Source organism: Neovison vison, chromosome 2 (genome assembly GCF_020171115.1).
Source record: "Neovison vison isolate M4711 chromosome 2, ASM_NN_V1, whole genome shotgun sequence".
NCBI lineage: Eukaryota > Metazoa > Chordata > Mammalia > Carnivora > Mustelidae > Neogale > Neogale vison.
In genome coordinates, this window is record NC_058092.1 from 48867451 (window position 1) to 48888380 (window position 20930).

General features: G+C 35.2%; 1 protein-coding gene and 1 non-coding gene across 2 annotated transcripts in view; both read left to right on the forward strand.

Annotated features, from left to right (window-relative positions):
* HOOK1 (hook microtubule tethering protein 1) overlaps window positions 1–20930 on the forward strand; it is a 66656-nt gene that overhangs the window by 13371 nt on the left and 32355 nt on the right. The window contains exons 4-8 of the mRNA XM_044238343.1: window positions 2170–2220; window positions 3417–3549; window positions 10260–10327; window positions 11680–11742; window positions 13585–13668. Coding sequence (XP_044094278.1) covers window positions 2170–2220; window positions 3417–3549; window positions 10260–10327; window positions 11680–11742; window positions 13585–13668 — 399 coding nt within the window. The remainder of the gene's footprint in view (window positions 1–2169; window positions 2221–3416; window positions 3550–10259; window positions 10328–11679; window positions 11743–13584; window positions 13669–20930) is intronic.
* LOC122901651 lies at window positions 12436–12563 on the forward strand. Its single transcript, XR_006383640.1, has one exon. It is a non-coding gene; the product is annotated as a U6atac minor spliceosomal RNA (small nuclear RNA).

A 20930-nucleotide genomic window follows, 5' to 3' on the forward strand; every position in this document is an offset into this window, starting at 1 on the left:
TTTTCTATTCCATAGATTTCCTCTCTGTATTATTTCCTTTCCTCTACTTACATATTCTTTCTTTTCTTGTGTCTTAAAGTGGGAAATGAAATCCCAAGTTTTAGTCTTTTATTTTCCTAATATTAAACATTGCCTTACTCATCCCACCCATTTTGACATACTGTGTTTCTGTTTTCCTTCAGTTCAAAATTATTCATTTCCCATGGGGTTTCTTTCGACCCACAGGTAGATTAGAAGTAGGTATTTCAAATTATAAATATTTGAGGATTTTTAAGGTACTTTTCTTGTATTTATTTCTAATTTAGTTCAATTTTTGTTTGATAACATAACTCTATATTGAGAAATTCTTTGACATTTATTGAGACTTATTTTATACCTAACATATGGTCTGTCTGGGTACTGTTCTTTGTGTACCTGAAAACAACATGTATTCTGCAGATGGATTATGTTAAATGTATTGATAGTACTATTGCCTCTTTTATATCTTTATTGATTTTCCTGGCTGATTATTTTATCAGTTATGGAAGAGGAGTCCTTAAATCTCTAATAATGATTATGGATTTGTTGATTTCTCCTTTCAGTTCTGCTAACTTTTAAATCATATAATTCGAATCTCTGTTCTTAAGTTTATATACATTAATTTTTGAATGTCTTCTTGATGAATGAATCTGTCATTATGAATGGCCGTTTTTTAATCTCTGGCGACCTTTGTTCTGAAGTCTTAATTTGTCATATATTAAATTAATAATTAAAATTAAATTTTATTATTTTTTGCTTTAGTGTATCTTTTTTTAAATTCTTTTAATCTGTCTTTATTTTAGGTCTTTCGTATAGATGCCTAACAGTTGAGTCTTCCTTTTTTTATCTAGAGACCATCTCTATTTTTTTCTTTAAGAAAAAAAGAGAATCTTCCATTTCTCTTCTTATATTCCCATTTTCATTTAAATCCATGAACATTTTGAAGCTAGCAATTTTAACATTATTGTCTTCTTATTCTTTCATTTCTCATTTCTTGGCACATTTCTATTGACTGAGTTTTCTCCTTATGATCCACATTTTCCTGTTTCTTCACATGTGTAGTAGTTTTTATTGGGTGCTATAGACAGTATGAATTTCATTGTTGAGCACTGAATTTTGTGTTTTCCTTAAAGAATGTTGGACTTTGTTCTTGCAGGCAGTTAAGATAGTTGGTGAATTGGTTTGATCCTTCCAAAGCTTTGAAGGTTAGGAGACAGATCTAGATTTATTCTTCCTCTAGGGCTAGATTAGACCAGTTACCAAGGTGTGACCTTTCTGGGTCTTTAGTGAGTGCTTGTTAATGCAGATAGTCTCTTCACTCTGACTGGTGGGAATTTCAATGTTTTGTGGCCCTGTGTAATCTCTGGGAATTGTTCCACTTAAATTTCCTTGAATTGTTTTTTCTTGGGAGTTATTCTTGACTGGGAAAAAAAATGAAAAAAAAGTGAAATTATTTTTGTTTAATCTCAATGAGTTTCACCCATGCACATGTGAATTGGTATTCAGCTGAAAGTGACAAACCACTGTGCAGATTTCTGAAGCATTTTCTCTCCATAGTGCTTACCTCTTTATTTGTCTGCCCTGCAAATTCTAACTTTCTTGGCCTTCCTGAACTTCTGATGTCTATCTCCTCAACTCAGTGAGAACATCAGGCTTTGTTTAGTTTCTACCAGTTTATTTCATGGAATGAAAATTGCCTCCCGAGAGAAATCTTGGGCTAGAGTTGGGCTCATCTTTTTTGTTTTTCTTCTCTCAGAAATTAGAGTTCCACACTGTCTAGTGGGTAACGGTGTCCTGTTATCTGTTGTTTGGGTCAAGAGAATAAGTAGAAACCCTGTTACTCACTCGTGACTTGGAGATGGACATGCTCATAGCTAAATCTTTAAAGTTGGTACTCCACTGCAGCTCACTTTAAGTAGAACTACTCTGGTTAACCTGCAGAAGCATGAAGACACTTTTAATCAAACTTTGATCAAAGATTTCATGTTTAAAAATATCATATGCTTGTATTTATAAAACTCTAATACATGTTTTTTTATTGTCATTTTTATGAGGCCAGAGTTTCTATTTGTCTTTCATCTTGGCATAAATTTTCTTTCATTACTAATTTGAAATAATTTATTGAATTCTTACTCTTTTTTTCCCCACTAGGCTAGTAATTTAAAGAAGGTACTTCAAGGAATTATGAGTTATTACAGTGAGGTATGAAAAAATCTGCCTTTGTTTAAATATAGAATTTTATATGATATTTATATCGACAACAAAAAAAAATCTGGGTTTTTGTTTATAACATCTTACTAAAACGTAATTCATAATTAGAATATTTTTTTTGCTATTTTCAGAACACTCATTTTGTGAACATGAACAGGCTTAAACATAATATATTGATTTGTAAAATAATGTTGCTTCTATATTAATACTTTTGATATTTGTTATTTTCTCCAAGAGAATTACCTTTATTTCTAAATGATTTGATTTTATGCAATGCTATAAAGTAGACTTTATAATTAAATTGAAGTTTTTCCTATGGAAAGTATTATTTTAACATTTCTTCTCAATGCAAACAGCAGCAAAAGTATACTGTGAAATTATGCTTTTGTACAAGTAAATTAGGAAAAAGGCAAAATGAAAGTTGTATTAGTGTCACTTCAGATAGTACTATTCAAGTAGGTTTTTTTCCTTATTCAGTATCATAACAAGTTCCCCAGTATGATTATTTGATATAAGAAAGCTTATTGCTTATGTTTGGAAACTTTTGGTTTGCTTTTGCCATCAAAAGACCTGGTTTCTATTTTTTAAAGTTGTCACATATTTATACTTGTAATTTTTTCCAGCAATTTTAAGACTGAAATTTTTCAACCTATTAATGCCTCAAACTCATTTAGAGCTATTTTAATGCCAAGAAAACTTTTTAATGAGCTTAAAAAAAAAAAAAAAAAAGGAAAGATAAAGCCAGGAAAGATTAATCCAGTTAGATTTAATGTTTTTGCTGTTCATTTGCAAGTGTTATGGTTTATATTGTGTTTTTCTATTAATCAGTCATGCACCAAAATATGCTTATCTTTCAGCTTAACATAAATCTGTTTATTTTTGGAAAGGCCTAAGTTTTGTCATAAAAGATCAGTCTAGGGCTTTCTTAATCCCTGTGTTGGTGGGATCAAAGGATATTGGATGTAAAACCATTTTAGTTGCTGTTGGTTGGTTACTCAAAATTCTGGGATGCTGCTTGAGCTTTGCCAACTGGTTTTAGTCAATAATTACGGATTTATCAATTTGTTAATTTGTCTGAGCCATTTCACAATCCTATTTTAATTTGTTTTCCTTGTAATAGTTAAAGGTAATAAAGTCTTTGTAATCTACAGAAATGAGTGATCTAATTTATTGTCTCAATACTGCAGTTTTTGGGGCAGCAGATTTCTGAAGAACTTATCCCTGATTTAAACCAAATAACTGAATGTTCGGATTCTGTGGAGCTTGGGAGATTGCTCCAGCTTATTTTAGGTTGTGCAGTCAATTGTGAAAAGAAGCAAGGTAAGTGAATTTCAATCAATTCAAAGTTTATTTGGGGAAGTTTGCTTTCTAGAAACAATCTACATTGTTATAGAAAGTAGTACAACAATTTACTATTGTATCTTGTCACAGAGTACCTGGTTATGTAACCAGGAGATCTTAAGCCTAGCCAAGTTCTATCATTAAAAAGCTACAAATCTTGAGTATTCTATTAGTACCTGGATTCTGAGATTTATAGTCAGTGACCGAGTTAGGTGGCTCAGTGGGTTGAGCCGCTGCCTTCGGCTCGGGTCATGATCTCAGGGTCCTGGGATCGAGTCCCGCGTCGGGCTCTCTGCTCAGCAGGGAGCCTGCTTCCTCCTCTCTCTCTCTGCCTGCCTCTCTGCCTACTTGTAATCTCTCTCTGTCAAATAAATAAATAAATAAAATCTTTAAATGTGTTTTAGTTTAATTAATTTAATTTGTATATTCAGTGCTTAGGACTTAGTGGACATTCAGTAAAAATTTTACTTATTTATCTGATACATTTTTCTGTTTCACATGTTAAGAAGCTTAGGTTGATTCAGATTTTTGTAAATAAATATGCAGATACTAAATTATAATCCAGGCTTCTTCAAGTGATACTCTGCTCTTTTCAGAAGAATGCCTGTCTAGTGTATCCTCCAGTTAAGCAGTCTGATGACATAAATGGAATCGGTATATTATATTGGTAGATACAAACGGTGTGATCAATATCCTCATGAGTACAAAAGGTCATTTTTGGTTGGATGTAGTGAAGTGATGAACTGAACAGACCAAGATTTACTTCTCTCAGGGCTTACATCAGGCTGGGTGGTGAGATTTTTGATGCTGATGTTTTTTATATGATTCGTCCAAACCTGGTCTTAGTACATCACCTTTATAAGAATATGTTGGGTAATTAAGTTTGTATAGTACTTTAAACCAGGACCTTAGAAGACAAATTCAGTCTTATCTAACTAATGAAGTAAGAATATGAGACCGGTTAAATTCAGTAAGAACAAATTTAGGACAAAGAAAAAGAAAATGTATGAAATTAATTTCTTATTGATAAAAAAGAACAAGGACTGGGTATCAGAAAACTTTGGTATTAGTCCATCTCTATCATCAGCTAGCTATTTTTTTTCCTAGGGCAGGTGTTTTTCGATAGGTGTTTATTTTTCACTTAGAGATAGTGTCAAAGATCTATATATTGGGTTTTTCCCCACAAAATAAGAAGAATTTGCTCATGGTAAACATCCATAAATGTTTAATTACATATTGACAAATAGAAATTAATTTATAAATCTAGAATTTTTCTGTTCTTATCCTTATTTTTTATTTAATTAATTAATGCTTCGTTTCTATTTCAGTTACTGGTTATTTATAACATTTTTGCTTAATTTTATTTTTATTTTTTATTTCTATTGACGTATAATTGACATTCATTAGTTTCAGGTACATAGTAAATTGATTTTGACAATTCTGTACATTACTCAGAGCTCACCAAGATAAGTTTAGTTACCATCTATCACCATACAATGTTATTGCAATATTATTTAATATCGCTTCTCGGCCTTTTGGCTAAGATCAAGTGCAATATTATTTAATATATTCCCTACACTCTACTTTTTATCACTGTGACTCATTTATTTTATGAGTGGGAATTTGTACCTTTTAATCCCTTCTATCTGTTTAACCCATCGTCTCACTCACCCCTTCTCTGTGTTTAGGAGTTCGTTTGTTTTGTTCTGTTCTGTTCTATTTTGTTTTATTTTAGATTTAACATGTAAGTGAAATCACTTGGTATTTGTCTTTTTTTGACTTACCTCACTTACCATTAAACATTTTAGATCCATCCATGTGATTGAAAATGCCAGATCTTATTCTTCTTTTATGACTGAGTAATACTCAACTGTGTGTGTGTTTGTGTGTGTGTGTGTACTACATCTTCTCTATTCATTCATCTATTGACAGACATTTGGGTTGCTTTCATATCTTGGCTATTATAAATAATGCTGCAGTAAACATAGGGGTGCATATATCTTTTTGATTTAGTGTTTTGGTTTTCTTTGGGTAAATACCCAACAGTGGAATTACTGGATCATATGGGATTTCTCTTTGTTTTTGAGAAACCTCCATACTGTCATCCACAGTGACTGCACCAATTTATATTCCTATCAGTAGTACACGAGTACTCCTTTTTCTCCACATCCTCACCAACACTTGTTTCTTGTGTTTTTTATTTTAGCCATTCTGACTGTTGTGAGGTAGTATTTCATTGTGGTTTTGATTTACATTTCTGTGATGACTAGTGTTGTTAATCATCTTTTCATGTATCTGATGACCATTTGTATTTATTTTCTGGAAAAGTGTTCAGGCTCTCTGCTCATTCTTTAATGAGAATGTTTGTACTTTTGGTGTTGAGTTGTAGTGGTTTTTTGCATATTTTGTATATTAACCCCTTATTGGATACATCATTTAAAAATATCTTCTCCTCTTTAGTAGGTTGCCTTTTCGTTTTGTTGATGGTTTCCTTTGCTATGGAAATGCTTTTGTTTTTGTACAGTCCCAGTAGTTTGTTTTTGCTTATCTTTCCCTTGGTTGAGGAAACATAACTATAAATATGTTGCTAAGTCCAAGAGATTACAGCCTATGTGTTCTGTTAGGAATTTTATGGTTTTAGGTCTTCAATCCATTTTGAGTTTATTTTTGTGTATGGTGTAAGAAAGGGGTCCACTTTAATTATTTCACATGTAGCTGTCTAGTTTTCCCAGCATCACTTATTGAAGAAACTGTCTTTACTCCATTGTATATTCTTGCCTCCTTTGTCATAGATTAATTGGCCATATAGGTGTGGATTTATTTCTAGGCTCTGCATCCTTTTCCATTGATCTATGTGTCTGTTGTTAAGCCAGTACCAGACTATTTTGATTACAACATCTTTGTAGTATGTCTTGAAATCTGGGATTCTGATACCTCCAGCCTTGTTTTTTCTCAAGATTTCTTTAGATATTCAAGGTTTCTAGTGACTCCATAGAGTTTTAGGGTTATTTGTTTTACTTCTGTGAAAAATGCTGTTGGTATTTTAATAGGGATTGCAATGAATCTGTAGATGGCTTTGGGTATTAGGGACATTTTAATAGTATTCTTTAGGTCTGTGAGTATGGTATATCTTTCTGTTGGTTTGTGTCATCTTCAATTTCTTTCATCAATTTCTTAAAGATTTCAGAATATAAGTCTTTCACTTCCTTGGTTAAATTTTTTCCTAGGTATTTTATTTTGGTGTAGTTGTAAGTGGGATTTTCTTAATATCTGTTCCTGCTACTTCATTATTAGTATATAGAAACAAAACAGATTTCTATATATTAATTTTGTATCCTGCAACTTTACTGAATTTATTTATTCTGAGAGTTTTTTGGTAGAATCATTAGTGTTTTCTATATATAATAGCATGTCATCTGCAAATAGTAACAGTTTAACAACTTCTTTACCACTTTAGGTGCCTTTTATTTCCTTTCTTGTCTGCTTGTTGCAGTGAGGACATCCAGTACTATGTCAAATAAAAGTAGTGAGAATGGAAATCCTTATCTTGATATTGATCTTGAGGAAAAACTTTCAGTGTTTTACCATTAAGCATGATGTTACCTGTGGGATTTTTAGATATGTCCTTTATTATGTTGTGATATGTTCTCTCTAAACCTACTTTGTTGAGGGTTTTTATCATGAGTGAATACTACACTTTGTCAAATGATTTTCTACATCTATTGAGATGATCACATGGTTTTTATCCTTCCTCTTGTTGATACGATGTATCACATTGATTTGTGAATACTGAACCACCTTTGGGAGCCTGGAATAAAGCTCACTTAATCATGGTGAATGTTCCTTTTTATGTGTTATTGAATGTGGTTTGCTAATTTTTTTGTGTGTGTGTATTCTTTTTTTTTTTTTTAATTTCTTTTCAGCGTACAGTATTCATTGTTTTTGCACCACACCCAGTGCTCCATGCAATCCGTGCCCTCCTTAATACCCACCACCTGGTACCCTGACCTCCCACCCCCCGCCCCTTCAAAACCCTCAGGTTGTTTTTCAGAGTCCGTAGTCTCTCATGGTTCACCTCCCCTTCCAATTTCCCTCAACGCCCTTCTCTTCTCCATCTCCCCGTGTCCTCCATGTTATTTGTTATGCTCCACAAATAAGTGAAACCATATGATAATTGACTTTCTCTGCTTTACTTATTTCACACAGCATAATCTCTTCCAGTTCCGTCCATGTTGCTACAAAAGTTGGTTATTCATCTTTTCTAATGGAGGGATAATACTCCATAGTGGATATGGACCACATCTTCCTTATGCATTCGTCCGTTGAAGGGCATCTTGATTCTTTCCACAGTTTGGCGACCGTGGCCATTGCTGTGGTTTGGTAATATTTTGTTGAGAATTTTTGTATCTGTGATCATTGGAGATATTGACCTCTAATTTTCTTTTTTTGTAGTGTCTCTGTCTGGTTTTGATATCAAGGTCATGCTGGCCTCATAGAATGAATTTGGAAGTTTTCCTCCTATTTTTTGGAATAGTTTGATAAGAATAGGTATTAACTACTCTTTAAATGTTTGGTAGTATTTACCTGTGAAGCCAGCTGATTTTGGATGTTTGTTTATTGGGAGTTTTGTTTTTTTTTTTTTTTTTTTTTTTTTTTTACTGATTCAGTTTCAGTACTTAGAATAGGTCTGTTTAAATTTTTTTTATTTCTTCCTGATTACATTTTGAAAAATTGTATGTTTCTAGGAATTTATCCATTCATTTTTTACAAGTTGTCTAATATACTGGCTTATAGTTTTTCAAAATCTTCTCTTGTAATTCTTTGTATTTCTGTGGTTGTCAGTTACTGTTTCTCCTCCTTCGTTTCAAAAATTTTTAAAAAATTTTTATTTATTTATTAGAAAGAGAGAGAGAGAATGAGAGGGGAGAAGGTCAGAGGGAGAAGCAGACTCCCCATGAGCTGGGAGCCTGATGTGGGACTCGATCCTGTGACTCTGGGATCATGACCTGAGCTGAAGGCAGTGGCTTAACCAACTGAGCCACCCAGGTGGCCCATTTCTGATTTTATTTATTTGAGTTGACTCTGTTTTTCTTGATGAAACTGGTTAAAGGCTTCTCAGTTTTATGTTTTTAAATCAGCTTATGGTTTCATTGATTATTTCTCTGGTTTTTTAGTGTCATTTTTTTTCACTCTAATCTTTATTATTTCCTTTCTTCAACTATCTTTGGCTTTTGTTTACTCTTCCTTTCCTAGTTTCTTTAGGTATACGGATACATTGTTTGAGACTTGTTTCTTGAGGTGTGCCTGGTTCACTATAAACTTCCGTCTTACAACTGCTTTCGCTGTAGTCCAAAGATTTTGGACTGTAGTGTTTTGGTTATCATTGTGTGTCCATGTATTTTTTTTTTTATCTCCTCTGATTTCTTTGTTAACCCATTGATAGTTGAATAGCATATTGTTTAGCCTCCTTGTATGTGTGCTCTTTTCCTTTCTTTTCTTTTTTTTTTTTAACACACCTTTATACATTGTAGGGAAAATTGAGTTCAAAATGATTCCAAGGTATAGCAGCAATCTCAGTTTTGAAAGAGTGAATTTGTTTGGCTAGTAGTACCCGGTTTATCTTGGTGGGGGAAAAAATGATTTTTTTTGAAGGTTTTAGCAGGCTTGAAACACTCTATTTTCCAGAAAATCCAGTTAAAGGAAACAATTGCATCTCTGTCCTTTCTCTACTTAATTCTTCCCCTTTCCCAACCACTCCCTACTTAGTGATCAGGTGCATACCAGAATCTATCAGAATCTTTGTCCGGTTCTTGGCTTTACAGATAAAAGAAAGAGAACTTTCAGAAGTTTTCCAGAAGAATTATTAAAACAATAAAAGCATTTGAAAATAGTAAGCTTTTTTTTTTTTTAAGTTGGGAATTTTTTGGAAATTGTTTTAGCTGGAGAACGTAATTGTAGTGGATTATGCAAATATATGAAATATGCAAAAATATGGTTTCTCATTTCTTACTGGGACAGAATCAGTTTACTGCCTGTGTGTGGTAAGGCATAGATGAGGCTTGATGAATATCGGGCATGTGTTTAAGGAGATTATATAAGTCCCTTCTTTAAAAGCCTTCCTGAAATGAACTAAGTCGGTGATAAAGTGTAACTTTCTAGGCTGAAGATTTAGGAATTCACTTAATATGTATGGATTCATCCTGTAATACTGAATATCTAACAACAGGGAGGAAATTGTCATAATTGTTTTAAGATTATAATTTCTTCTCTTTCTTATAAGAAAATTAGAGGTTTCTTTTTTATGAAAAATAAAATGCTTAAAAATATGAATATTTTTAGTTCTGATTATCTGATTTTCTTTTTTTTTTTTCCAATTTATTTATTTTCAGAAAAACAGTATTAATTATTTTTTCACCACACCCAGTGCTCCATGCAAGCTGTGCCCTCTATAATACCCACCACCTGGTACCCCAACCTCCCACCCCCCCGCCACTGCAAACCCCTCAGATTGTTTTTCAGAGTCCATAGTCTGATTATCTGATTTTAATGGACCTATTTCTTGTGGAAAAATACTTGCATAAAGAAGTGTGTATAATAAATGAACTTTTATGCTGTTAATTGAATGACTAAAGTTCCATGGGTAAAGAGTAGATTTTTATCAGATTTGTTTGTTTGTTTTTGAATCACAGAACATATTCAAAATATAATGACACTGGAAGAATCTGTTCAACATGTGGTCATGACTGCTATTCAAGAGGTAAATTTTTATTTTGTTTGCATATATATGAAAATCCTTAACCAAATGACAAAATTTTTCACATAAAATCTTAATGGATGTATGTTTTTCTTTATTTGTACAAACTTGCCCTTTGCAGCAGGTTTACTTATCTTAAGCTGGTGTGTCTTCCCTTCTTTTCTTTACCTAGAATATCTTAAAAAGACTTCAAGCCCAATTTTAGTTCTTCTGTATTTTAAAAGATTATAATGTCAGGTTCCCTTAGATTACTTCACTTAAGCAGGATAAACAACCTCTAACCAGAACAGAATTTTTATTTCTTCTTTTTTCCCTGCCAATGAGAACAGTCTTTCTCAAAATGGTAAAGCATGTGTGTAAATATATCTTGTGTTCATTTTCAGAACGTTAGTACTGTGAGCAAATAATGGTGGGTGATATGTCTGGAAGCCAGGTAGCCTGGGTTCAAGGCAGTCCAGTTGTATAAAGTTATCCAGAAGGAAATTCACATGGTACATGTTAATTCTTAACAGAGTGAGTGATGTGGAATGCAGAAGAAACCTAGGGATTAGGGAGGGCAAGCATAGTTTGGCAGGGGCATTGTTTGGAGGGAGATCTCTCACAGGAAGTTAGTTTGTGTGCTCTGAGTTTGCATTGTTGGCTTGAATTTAAAGCATCACAGCCATAAATTTGCCTTTCAGGTGCAAAAATGTTATTTTTTATAGGCTCCATTTTTCTCATATAATTGTAATTCCTACTTTATTTTTTTTAAAGATTTTATTTATTTATTTGACAGACAGAGATCATAAGTAGGCAGAGAGGCAGGCAGAGAGGGTGGGGAAAGCAGGCTCCCTGCTGAGCAGAGAGCCTGATGTGGGGCTCCATCCCAGGACCCTGGGACCATGACCTGAACCAAAAGCAGAGGCTTTAACCCACTGAGCCACCCAGGTGCCCTGTAATGCCTACTTTAAAAATGACTTCTCAGATTAGGAATTTTACCATATCACTCATTTAAAGGCAGTATTTTAAAAGTGTTATTTTATGGAAGAATCTTTATTATTATTATTTATCAATTTTATTTAATAGTTCATCTTTTAGAACTTAGATTGTAATTTTTCAGTATATAGGTATTTTAAATATATTTCTGTATTTCAAGTACACTTTACTTCTGATGTTCTCACTGATGTAATGGTTGAACATTGTGTTATTTAGCTTAAGCCTCTAATAAAATTTTTATTTGAATAATATTCTAAGGTTCATCAAATTATGACAAAGGAAAACTAACTGTAAAACATCTTACTCTCCTTTCAAGTAAGCCTAATTTTACTTCATAACATCTCTTTATTGTACTTAAGTTTACTATTTTAATTTCCTAGTTGATGAGTAAAGAAATATTGAGCTCTCCTACAAATGATGCTGTTGGAGAATTAGAGCAACAGGTGAGTATCTCAGTAACTGGGGAAAATGTTGAAAACAGTCATACAGTTGCTTGGCCAATTAGTATCATAAGGCTTTCATTGGAGAACATTTACAAGAATATTTTTCTCCATGAAATTTGGGTTGTTTATTCTGTAATATCTCAGCTGAATATTGTTATGCATTCCTTCATGACTGCAAGTAGTGTTGGTCTCCAGAATTTTTTATGCTCATGTTCAAAGAGTTGAGTGACATTGAACTTTTCTTCTGAAACTTGTAATACATATGTGGCTCATTCTAGATGGTTACACTGTTAATAGTAGACAATGGAAAAATTCTGCTGATTTCTAATTTATCTAATAAGTTAATATATTTTTGCCTTGTTGAAGAAACAGCTCTCTTTTCCCTGGTTCTATGGCATGCCTGTTTCACCTGGGCAGAAGGCACTCTACTCTGAAATGTAACCCAACCTGGGTTGTAGGGGAAATGTAACCCAACCTGGGTTGTATAATGACAGGCAAATGCATCTAGTGCTATTTCTGTTATATTTTTGAACATCTGTTTTTCATGAGTATCACTTCTCTCTCATGAAATATTTCAAAACTTTTTCTATAAAATTTTTACTTGAATTTAAACATACTGTGTTTTTCTAAATTTTTTGTGATGAAATTAAACAATATCCTCTAATATGCTGTGGTTTAAAGATTTCATAAGGAGTGTTCTGTGAAAGGGGAGGAGGTTAGCACTTCCTTTGACAAGGGTTGGAAGAGGCCCTTGGGCCTGATAGCACTCAACATAGTTCAGGCTTTGCCACCTATTTCATGGCATCTGAGCATCGTTTCATTGTTGTTATTGAGTCATTATGTTGTATACTTGAAACTAATATGATACTATATGTTAATGATATTTCAGTTTTTAAAAAATGCACATTGAACCAAAAATTTTTTTTCATTAAGATTTACATAAAATTTTATTTCTGTGGGACTGTAGCCTTAAACATTAATGAGACTGTGTGAATATTATTGACAGAAAAACAACATTGAGACTTACTTGTTAATAGGTTAATTTTTAAAAAGTTTTTATGTAAAGTCCAGTTAGTTAACATACTGTGTAATATTGGTCTCAGGTGTACAGTATAGTGATTCAGCAGTTCAATACACCACCCGATGCTCATCATGACAAGTGCCCTCCTTACTCCCCATGGCCTGTTTCATCTATCCCCCAAACCTTTTCCCTTCTGGTAACCATCAGCTTGTTCTCTACAGTTAACTTATAAAATTCAAAGAACAAATAATCCAATTAAAAAATGAGCATAAGACATGAATAGATACTTTTCCAAAGAAGGCATGCAGATGCCCAGCAGACACATGAGAAGATGTTCAACATCACTGATCATCAGGGAGATGCAAATCAAAACTATAATGAATGCCTTCTTTACTGCTTCATCCATACAGTTGAGCACTGTTGAGAAAAGCACAGCCATTTGTTTGAATATAAATGCATGATTTCCTTCCACAGTTAGCCCTTCATCATTGTTCTGTACTAATCAACACCTTCTCCCGTTACCCAAACAGCTATTTCACACAACTGTCTATTTGCATAAGGCAACTACCTTAAAATCTTCCTGCCGACCCTGAGTAGTCAGTTATTTATTGAGTGTCCCTATGTGCCAGAGACACTGTGCTCAGTCCTTTTCTTATATTGTGTAATTGGCTTGGTAATCCTAGAAAGTTTCAAATGGAGACTTGCTAATACATTTTCGTAACCATGTTTAATATAGTGTATATAACCATGTTTAATATAGTCTATTTTCCAATTTGTGTCAAAACACGTCTTATTAAGAATCAGGACATTTTGTGTTTCAGCTTAAAAGGGCATTGGAAGAACTTCAAGAAGCACTAGCAGAAAAAGAAGAACTGAGGCAAAGATGCCAAGAATTAGATATGCAGGTGCGGAAAAGAACCAGTCTGAGAAAAAGGTCCTCTTTACAAAGGTTTTATTGTAAATAATTCACTGGTAATGTGTTTTGGAGGTTGGGTTTCATTTCATGGAAGGCAAATTTAAAGTATTTGTTACAGGTTTGAATATTCAAGTATGAATTTCATAATTATTTTTCTCTAAGAGTTGAAAATTGCTAACTTTATTCCTTTGAGAGAATCGTTTTAATTGTAGAATTTGAGGTATTTAGATGAGCCTTTAGATTCTTTAATAAAGAGAAGAAATTAACATACCAACTGCAGAGAGTGTGAATATATAAGTGAGGTCATTTATGGAAGTATTTAAAAGTGCTTGGACCCTCCCCCCCCATAAATGCAAGTACCAAGTAAGTTTTGCTAATATGCATGTATCTGAACATGTGTATATAATTCTTGAGTTCATATGCACATATGTGTTGGCAAAATAAACTTACTATGAGAGACAGTAGTTAATAGTGGGGTAGATTGTCAAACTAGCCCACTTAGACCAGGCTATGCTACTAGCTGATTGTGTCCTCTCGGGAAAATTACTTAATTTCTTTATAGTTTAGTTTTCTCTTTTGAGAAATAATATGATGATAGTATATATCTCCAGAGTGATTATGAGGATTAAATGAGTTAATATATGTCAAGCACTTAGAGCAGGACCTGACACATGTAAGTGCTATGTGTGTTTGCATGTATTGTTCTTGTTAAATGAAAATGCATATGCAAAAGTTATGCAGTAAGTCTTGAAAAATTATGCAAAGGGGTAGATGTACCATCATAATATGCTGTATGTAAATTGCATGTTTTTGTTCAAATAATGAATTACATAAATAATTTACTCTCTGCAAAATATGAAGACAAGGAACAAGGGTTGTAGTAGTATTATCCTTGCTTGATGAGATAACTATCTATAATGATAGGGCTGAGTAAAATTTCTAATCCTTAAGGGCTTGCAAATAAGGAGAAGAGAAGAGGTGTGGGTCTGAGTGACTCGGCTATTTAAGGCAGTGACAGCACTGGAATCCTGGTCTTTTCAACCTTAACTTTAAAAAAAAACCAGTCCTGTGTTTGAACAAAGCTAATGTTGAAGATTTTACTTATTTATTTTTGAGAGAGAAAGCATGAGTAGGGGAAGGGGCAGAGGGAGGAGGAGAGAATCTCAGACTCCTCACAGAGCAACATGGGGCTCAATCTCACCACCTTTATTCCTAGCCCATGTGGGAGTTGGGGGGGTCCACAGAAATCTTGATACTGTGGATACTGCAGTCTACCCAGTCAGGAGGGAAGCCACCCTTTGCTTCTTTCAGTTTTCTTTCACTGGACTGAGGAGGAGTGACTAAGAGCTTAGGGGACCGGACTCCCTTTTTAAAAAAAAAAAAAATTTTTTTTTAAGATTTTATTTATTGACACAGAAAAGAGATCACAAGCAGGGAGAGTGGCAGGCAAGGGAGAGGGAGAAGCAGGCTCTCTGTTGAGCAGGGACCCTGATGTGGGGCTTGATCCCAGGACCCCAGGATCATGACCTGAACCTAACACAGATGCTTAACTGACTGAGCCACCCAGGCTGACTCCTGATAAAAACAAAGGCTTTAGAGCCACATACTGCATTGGGGGAATGGTCTGAGGCCTAAAGAAATGCCTTCCTGGGAATAAGATACACTTTTCACACCCTGGTAGAAGGTATTTAAACCTCAGACATGAGATCATAGCCCAGCCCAGTTACAAAACAGCACTGCCTGTCGCCTCAGCTCGCTCACCTCCTTCCCTAACCATTCACAAGGCTGTAGAATGGCGTGGAGGGAAAACAGTCCCAACGATAACTTAGAAGGGAAGATATACTGGAACTTTGGTACAGTAGAGAGGGTGTCCAGGAAGTCTTCAACTACACTGAAAATATAGGGTGTCTTTTTTTTTGTTTGTTTTGTTTTATTTAATTAATTAATTAATTAATTAATTTGTTTTTTAAAGTTTCTATTTTAATTCCAGTTAACATACAGTGTCATATTAGTTTCAAATGTACAATAAAGCAATTCAACAGTTCCATACATCACCCTGTGCTCATCATAAGTGCACTCATTAATCCCTCTCATCTATTTCACCCATCACTCCAGCCACCTCCCCTCTTTTTTTTTTCCAATTTATTTATTTTCAGAAAAACAGTATTCATTATTTTTTCACCACACCCAGTGCTCCATGCAAGCCGTGCCCTCTTGAAAATATAGGGTGTCTTAACTGCCAGTGAAGCATGAGTTAGATGAAAAGAATAAAAGTATGGCATTGGTGCAAACATTTCAGGTTAAAGAGCATGTAAAAGACTTTAGCCAAGCTTAGAAAATAAACTTTACTTCATGTTGTGTAACAATTTCATAGGAACACATCAGGAAAATAGACTAGGTGGTAGAACAACAAAGTGAGGTTTAAAAAGAAGTTGTAGATCTGTAGAAACAAATCAGTGAATAATGTTGAACACCAGGCTTTATCCTAGGTAAGATACTGAATTTCAAGAATAAAGGGAAAAAAGTACCTAGTCACTCAGGTTGATAAGGCACACTGCCCGCAAAGACAAAATCAGCTCCCCTACGACTTGAATCCCAGAATATGGAAGCATGGTATCTGCAGAGTGCCTAGGCAGGGAAGCAGCCGTGCACTTGGACAGAGTTCAGATACAGACTCACGAGCCCTTTTTGAAGAAACTACTTGTTGATGCAGTTCAGTAGCACATGTTTTAACCGAAATAAAGAATGCAAAAGTGGAGATTTTCTGTGGTGAAAGATCTGGTGAAGTTTGAATCCTTTTAAAGACAGAACTGTGTTGGTTCTGTGCAAATTAGTTTTAAGTATTGGGACAAGTGAAATTCTGATCCAAGAAATGGAGGCAGGCCCCATAATGTGTACTTCAAAAAAAGAGCGAAATCTCCATGTGACATTTTGATGTGAAGTTTTGAGAAACTCTGATTTGGCCATCTGGTTCTGTTCTAGTCAGGGTTATTATGGGGCCTTCAGGCAAGTTCTGACATGTTTGCCGGTGGCTTTTATTCTGCCTTTCCCAGCCTTTCTTCCTGCCACCTGGCAGAGATAGGAAGCAATCCTTCACTTATTGCCGGAGAAGTGGCCGGTCATTCCTGCTCATGATGAGTTAGAGAAAACATATTCCTGCCCACCATGGTACAAGATAAGTTCTGTCCAGGCAGTGGTTTGACTCTAATGTGATAAAGGGGAACTGTAGCTATAGAATTTTGTATTTCATTCTTCTTAACTATGTAGATGGAATACAAGAATTAAGTTAAATCTGGGTGATATAAGAAAATGAGACTTTTTTTTAAAAGCTTTTTGAATGTTTCTGTCTCTTGAATAACTCAGTAAGAGAGAGAGGGTGAGAGATGGCAAAAAAGGAGAGAAACAAAGAAATAGAAAAAAAAAACAGGGAGGGATAAAGATGGGTACACTCTGAACCTAAAGAAAGTATAACCATGGGAGCTTCTTAAAGGAGATGTCTAGAACCCCCCACTGGACATTCTAAGGCATAGACAGGATGGTGTGGCACAAGGAATTTGCATGTTTACTACCCCTTCCTTCAGTCTGGTTAAAGGTAGCTCTGAACACGCATTGTAAAACATGGATAGGAACCAGGTTAATTATACACCAGGTGTTGAAAACTGAATTTGCCCTTGTTTCTTTGCCTTCTTTAGAGGGTTCTGACCCAATTTGGAAGACGGACGGTATTGTTTTTCTTTAGTTGATCTTTTTGTGACAGTCTCTTCCCTCCAGCTAGAATGAGCTACTCTTCTCTTTGTGTCCCACCCCCACGTTATGGTATGCTCCCATCAAAGCACCTTGAACATTTTCTGTTGCATAATTATTTACATTTCTACCATAAAGATATGGAGGGTTCAAACTCTCCATTCTTTTGTGTATCTCAGTCATTTAGGATTCTACATGTTAAGTAATAGTCACTAAACTGCTTGCATGGCAAGGATGGATGCATGCCTTAAATTTAGGAAGAGAAGCTTCTTTCTCCTGCAGTCTGTCTGGAGACAATTTTCCAAGCCTTTGTGTTGCTCATTTGGAGGACAGTGTCTTTAATCTGCCTATACTGTATTTAAAGACAGGATACTCATTTTTCTCAGCGCACATGGAACTTTCTCCAGAAGACCACATACTGGGTCACAAATCAGGGCTCAACTAATACCAAAAGACTGAGATTATTCCCTGCGTATACTCAGACCACAATGCTTTGAAACTGGAACTCAACCACAAGAAAAAATTTGGAAGGAATTCAACACTTGGAAGCTAAAGACCACCCTCCTCCTCCTCCTCCTCTTCTTCTTCTTCTTCTTTTTTAAGATTTATTTATTATTTGACAGAGAGAGAGAGAGATCACAAGTAGGCAGAGAGGCAGGCAGAGAGAGTATAGAAGCAGACTCCCCACTGAGCAGAGAGCCTGATGTGGGGCTCGATCCCAGGACCCTGAGATCCTGACCTGAGCCGAAGGCAGAGGCTTAACCCATTGAGCCACCCAGGCACCTCAAGACCACCATGCTTAAGAATATTTGCATCAACCAGGAAATCAAAGAAGAACTTAAACAATTCATGGAAACCAACGAGAATGAAGTCACATTAGTCCAAAACCTATGGGATACGGCAAAGGCAGTCCTAAGGGGGAAATACATAGCCATAAAGCCTCCCAAAAAGATAACAAAATGCAGAATGCACAAGCTCTCTTTACACCTTAAAGAACTGGAAAACCAACAACAGATTAAGCCAACCCCATGCACAAGAAGGGAAATAATCAAGATTAGAGTAGAGATCATTGAGATAGAAACTAGCGATACAGTAGAACACATCGACGAAACTAGAAGCTGATTCTTTGAAAGAATCAATGAGCTCAATAAACCACTGAATCCAAAAGAAAAACTAATCCAAAAGAAAAGAGAGAAGACCCAAGTTAATAAAATTGTGAATGAAAGGGGAGAGATCACGACCAAGCCAAGGAAGTAGAGACAGTCATCAGAAATTATTATCAACAGTTATATGCCAGTAAGTTAAGCAACCTAGAAAAAAATGGATGCATAAACTTATACACTTCCCAGACTGAATCAGGAAGAAATTAACAACCTGAATCTAGTAACGAGATTGAAGCAGTGATCTGAAACCCTCCAAAAAACAAGAGCCCAGGACCTGACAGATTCCCTGGGGAATTCTACCAAACATTCAAAGAAGAAATAATACCTATTCTCCTGAAGCTGTTTCAAAAATTTGAAACAGAAGAAATGCTTCCAGACACTTTCTAAGAAGCCAGCTTCTCCTGATCCCCAAACCAGGCAAAGACCCCACCGAAAAGGAGAATTGCAGACTAATATCCCTATATAAATCAGACTAATATCCCTGATGAATGTGGATGCCGAGATTCTCAACAAGATCCTAGCTAATAGGATCCAACAGTACATTAAAAAGATTATCCAATATGACCAGGTGGGCTTTATCCCTGGGATGCAAGGGTGATTCAACATTTGCAAATCAATCAATGTGATAGAACAAATCAGTAAGAGAAGAGAGAAGAGCCACATGGTCCTCTCAATTGATGCAGAAAAAGCATTTGACCAGCTATAGCATCCATTCCTGATTCAAACGCTTCGAAGTATAGGGATAGAGGGAACATTCCTCAACTTCATAAAATCTATCTATGAAAAAACCCACAGTGAATATCCTCCTCAATGGGGAAAAGCTGGCAGCCTTCCATTTGAGATCAGGAACACGACAAGAATGCCCACTCTCACCATTCTTACTCAACATAGTACTAGTTGTCCTAGCAACAGCAATCAGACAACAAAAAGAAAAGATATTCAAATTGGCAAAGAAGAATTCAAACTCTTTCTTCGCAGATGACATGATACTTTATATGGAAAACCCAAAGCCCCCCACTCCCAATCTACTAGAACTCATACAGCAATTCTGTAATGTGGCAGAATACAAAATCAATGTACAGAAATCAGTTGTTTTCTCATACACTAACAATGAAAATATAGATTAGGGAAATTAGAGAATCGATTCCATTTACTATAGCACCAAGAACTATAAGATACCTGGGAATCAAGCTAACCAAAGAGGTAAAGGATCTGTACTCAAGGAACTACAGAACACTCATGAAAGAAATTGAAAAAGACACAAAGAGATGGAAGAGCATTCCATGCTCATGGATCAGAAGAATAAACATTGTTAAAATAAAATGTCTATACTGCCTAGAGCAATCTATACTTTCAGTGCCATCCCGATCAAAATTGCACCAGCATTTTTCAAAGTGCTGGAACAAACAATCCTAAAATTTATACGGAACCAGAAGAGACCCCAGATAGCTAAGGAAATGTTGAAAAAGAAAAACGAAACTGGGGGCATCACGTTGCCTGATTTCAAGCTTTACTACAAAGCTGTGATCATTAAGACAGCATGGTACTGACATAAAAACACACATTGAACAGTGGAACAGAGTAGAGAGCCCAGATATGGACTCTCCATTCTATGGTCAAATAATCTTTGATAAAGCAGAAAAAATATACAGTGGAAAAAAGTCTCTTCAATAAATGGTGCTGGGAAAATTGGACAGCTATGTGTAGAAGAATGAAACTGAACCATTCTCATAAACCATACACAAAGATAAATTAATGGATGAAAGGCCTCAATGTGAGACAGGAGTCCATCAAAGTTCTAGAGGAGAACATAGGCGGTAATCTCTTCGATATCAGCCACAGCAACTTCTTTCAAGACATGTCTCCAAAGACGAAACAAAACCAAAAATGAACTTTTAGGACTTCATCAAGATCAAAAACTTCTGCACAGCAAAGGAAACAGTCAACAAAACAGAGAGGCAACCCATGAAATGGAAGAAGATATTTGCAAATGACACTACAAAGGGCTGATATCCAAGATCTTTAAAGAGCTCTTCAAACTCAACACACACAAAACAGATAATCACGTCAAAAAATGGGCAGAAGACATGAACAGACACTCTCCGAAGGAGACATCCAAATGGCTAACAGACACATGAAAAAATGTTCATCATCATTAGCCATCAGGGAAATTCAAATCAAAACCACATTGAGATACCACTTTACACTAATTAGAATGGCCAAAATTAACAAGATAGTAAACAACATGTGTTTGAAGGGATGTGGAGAAAGGGGAACCCTCTTACACTGTTGGTGGGAATGCAAGTTGGTGAAGCTACTTTTGGAAAACATTTTGGAGATTCCT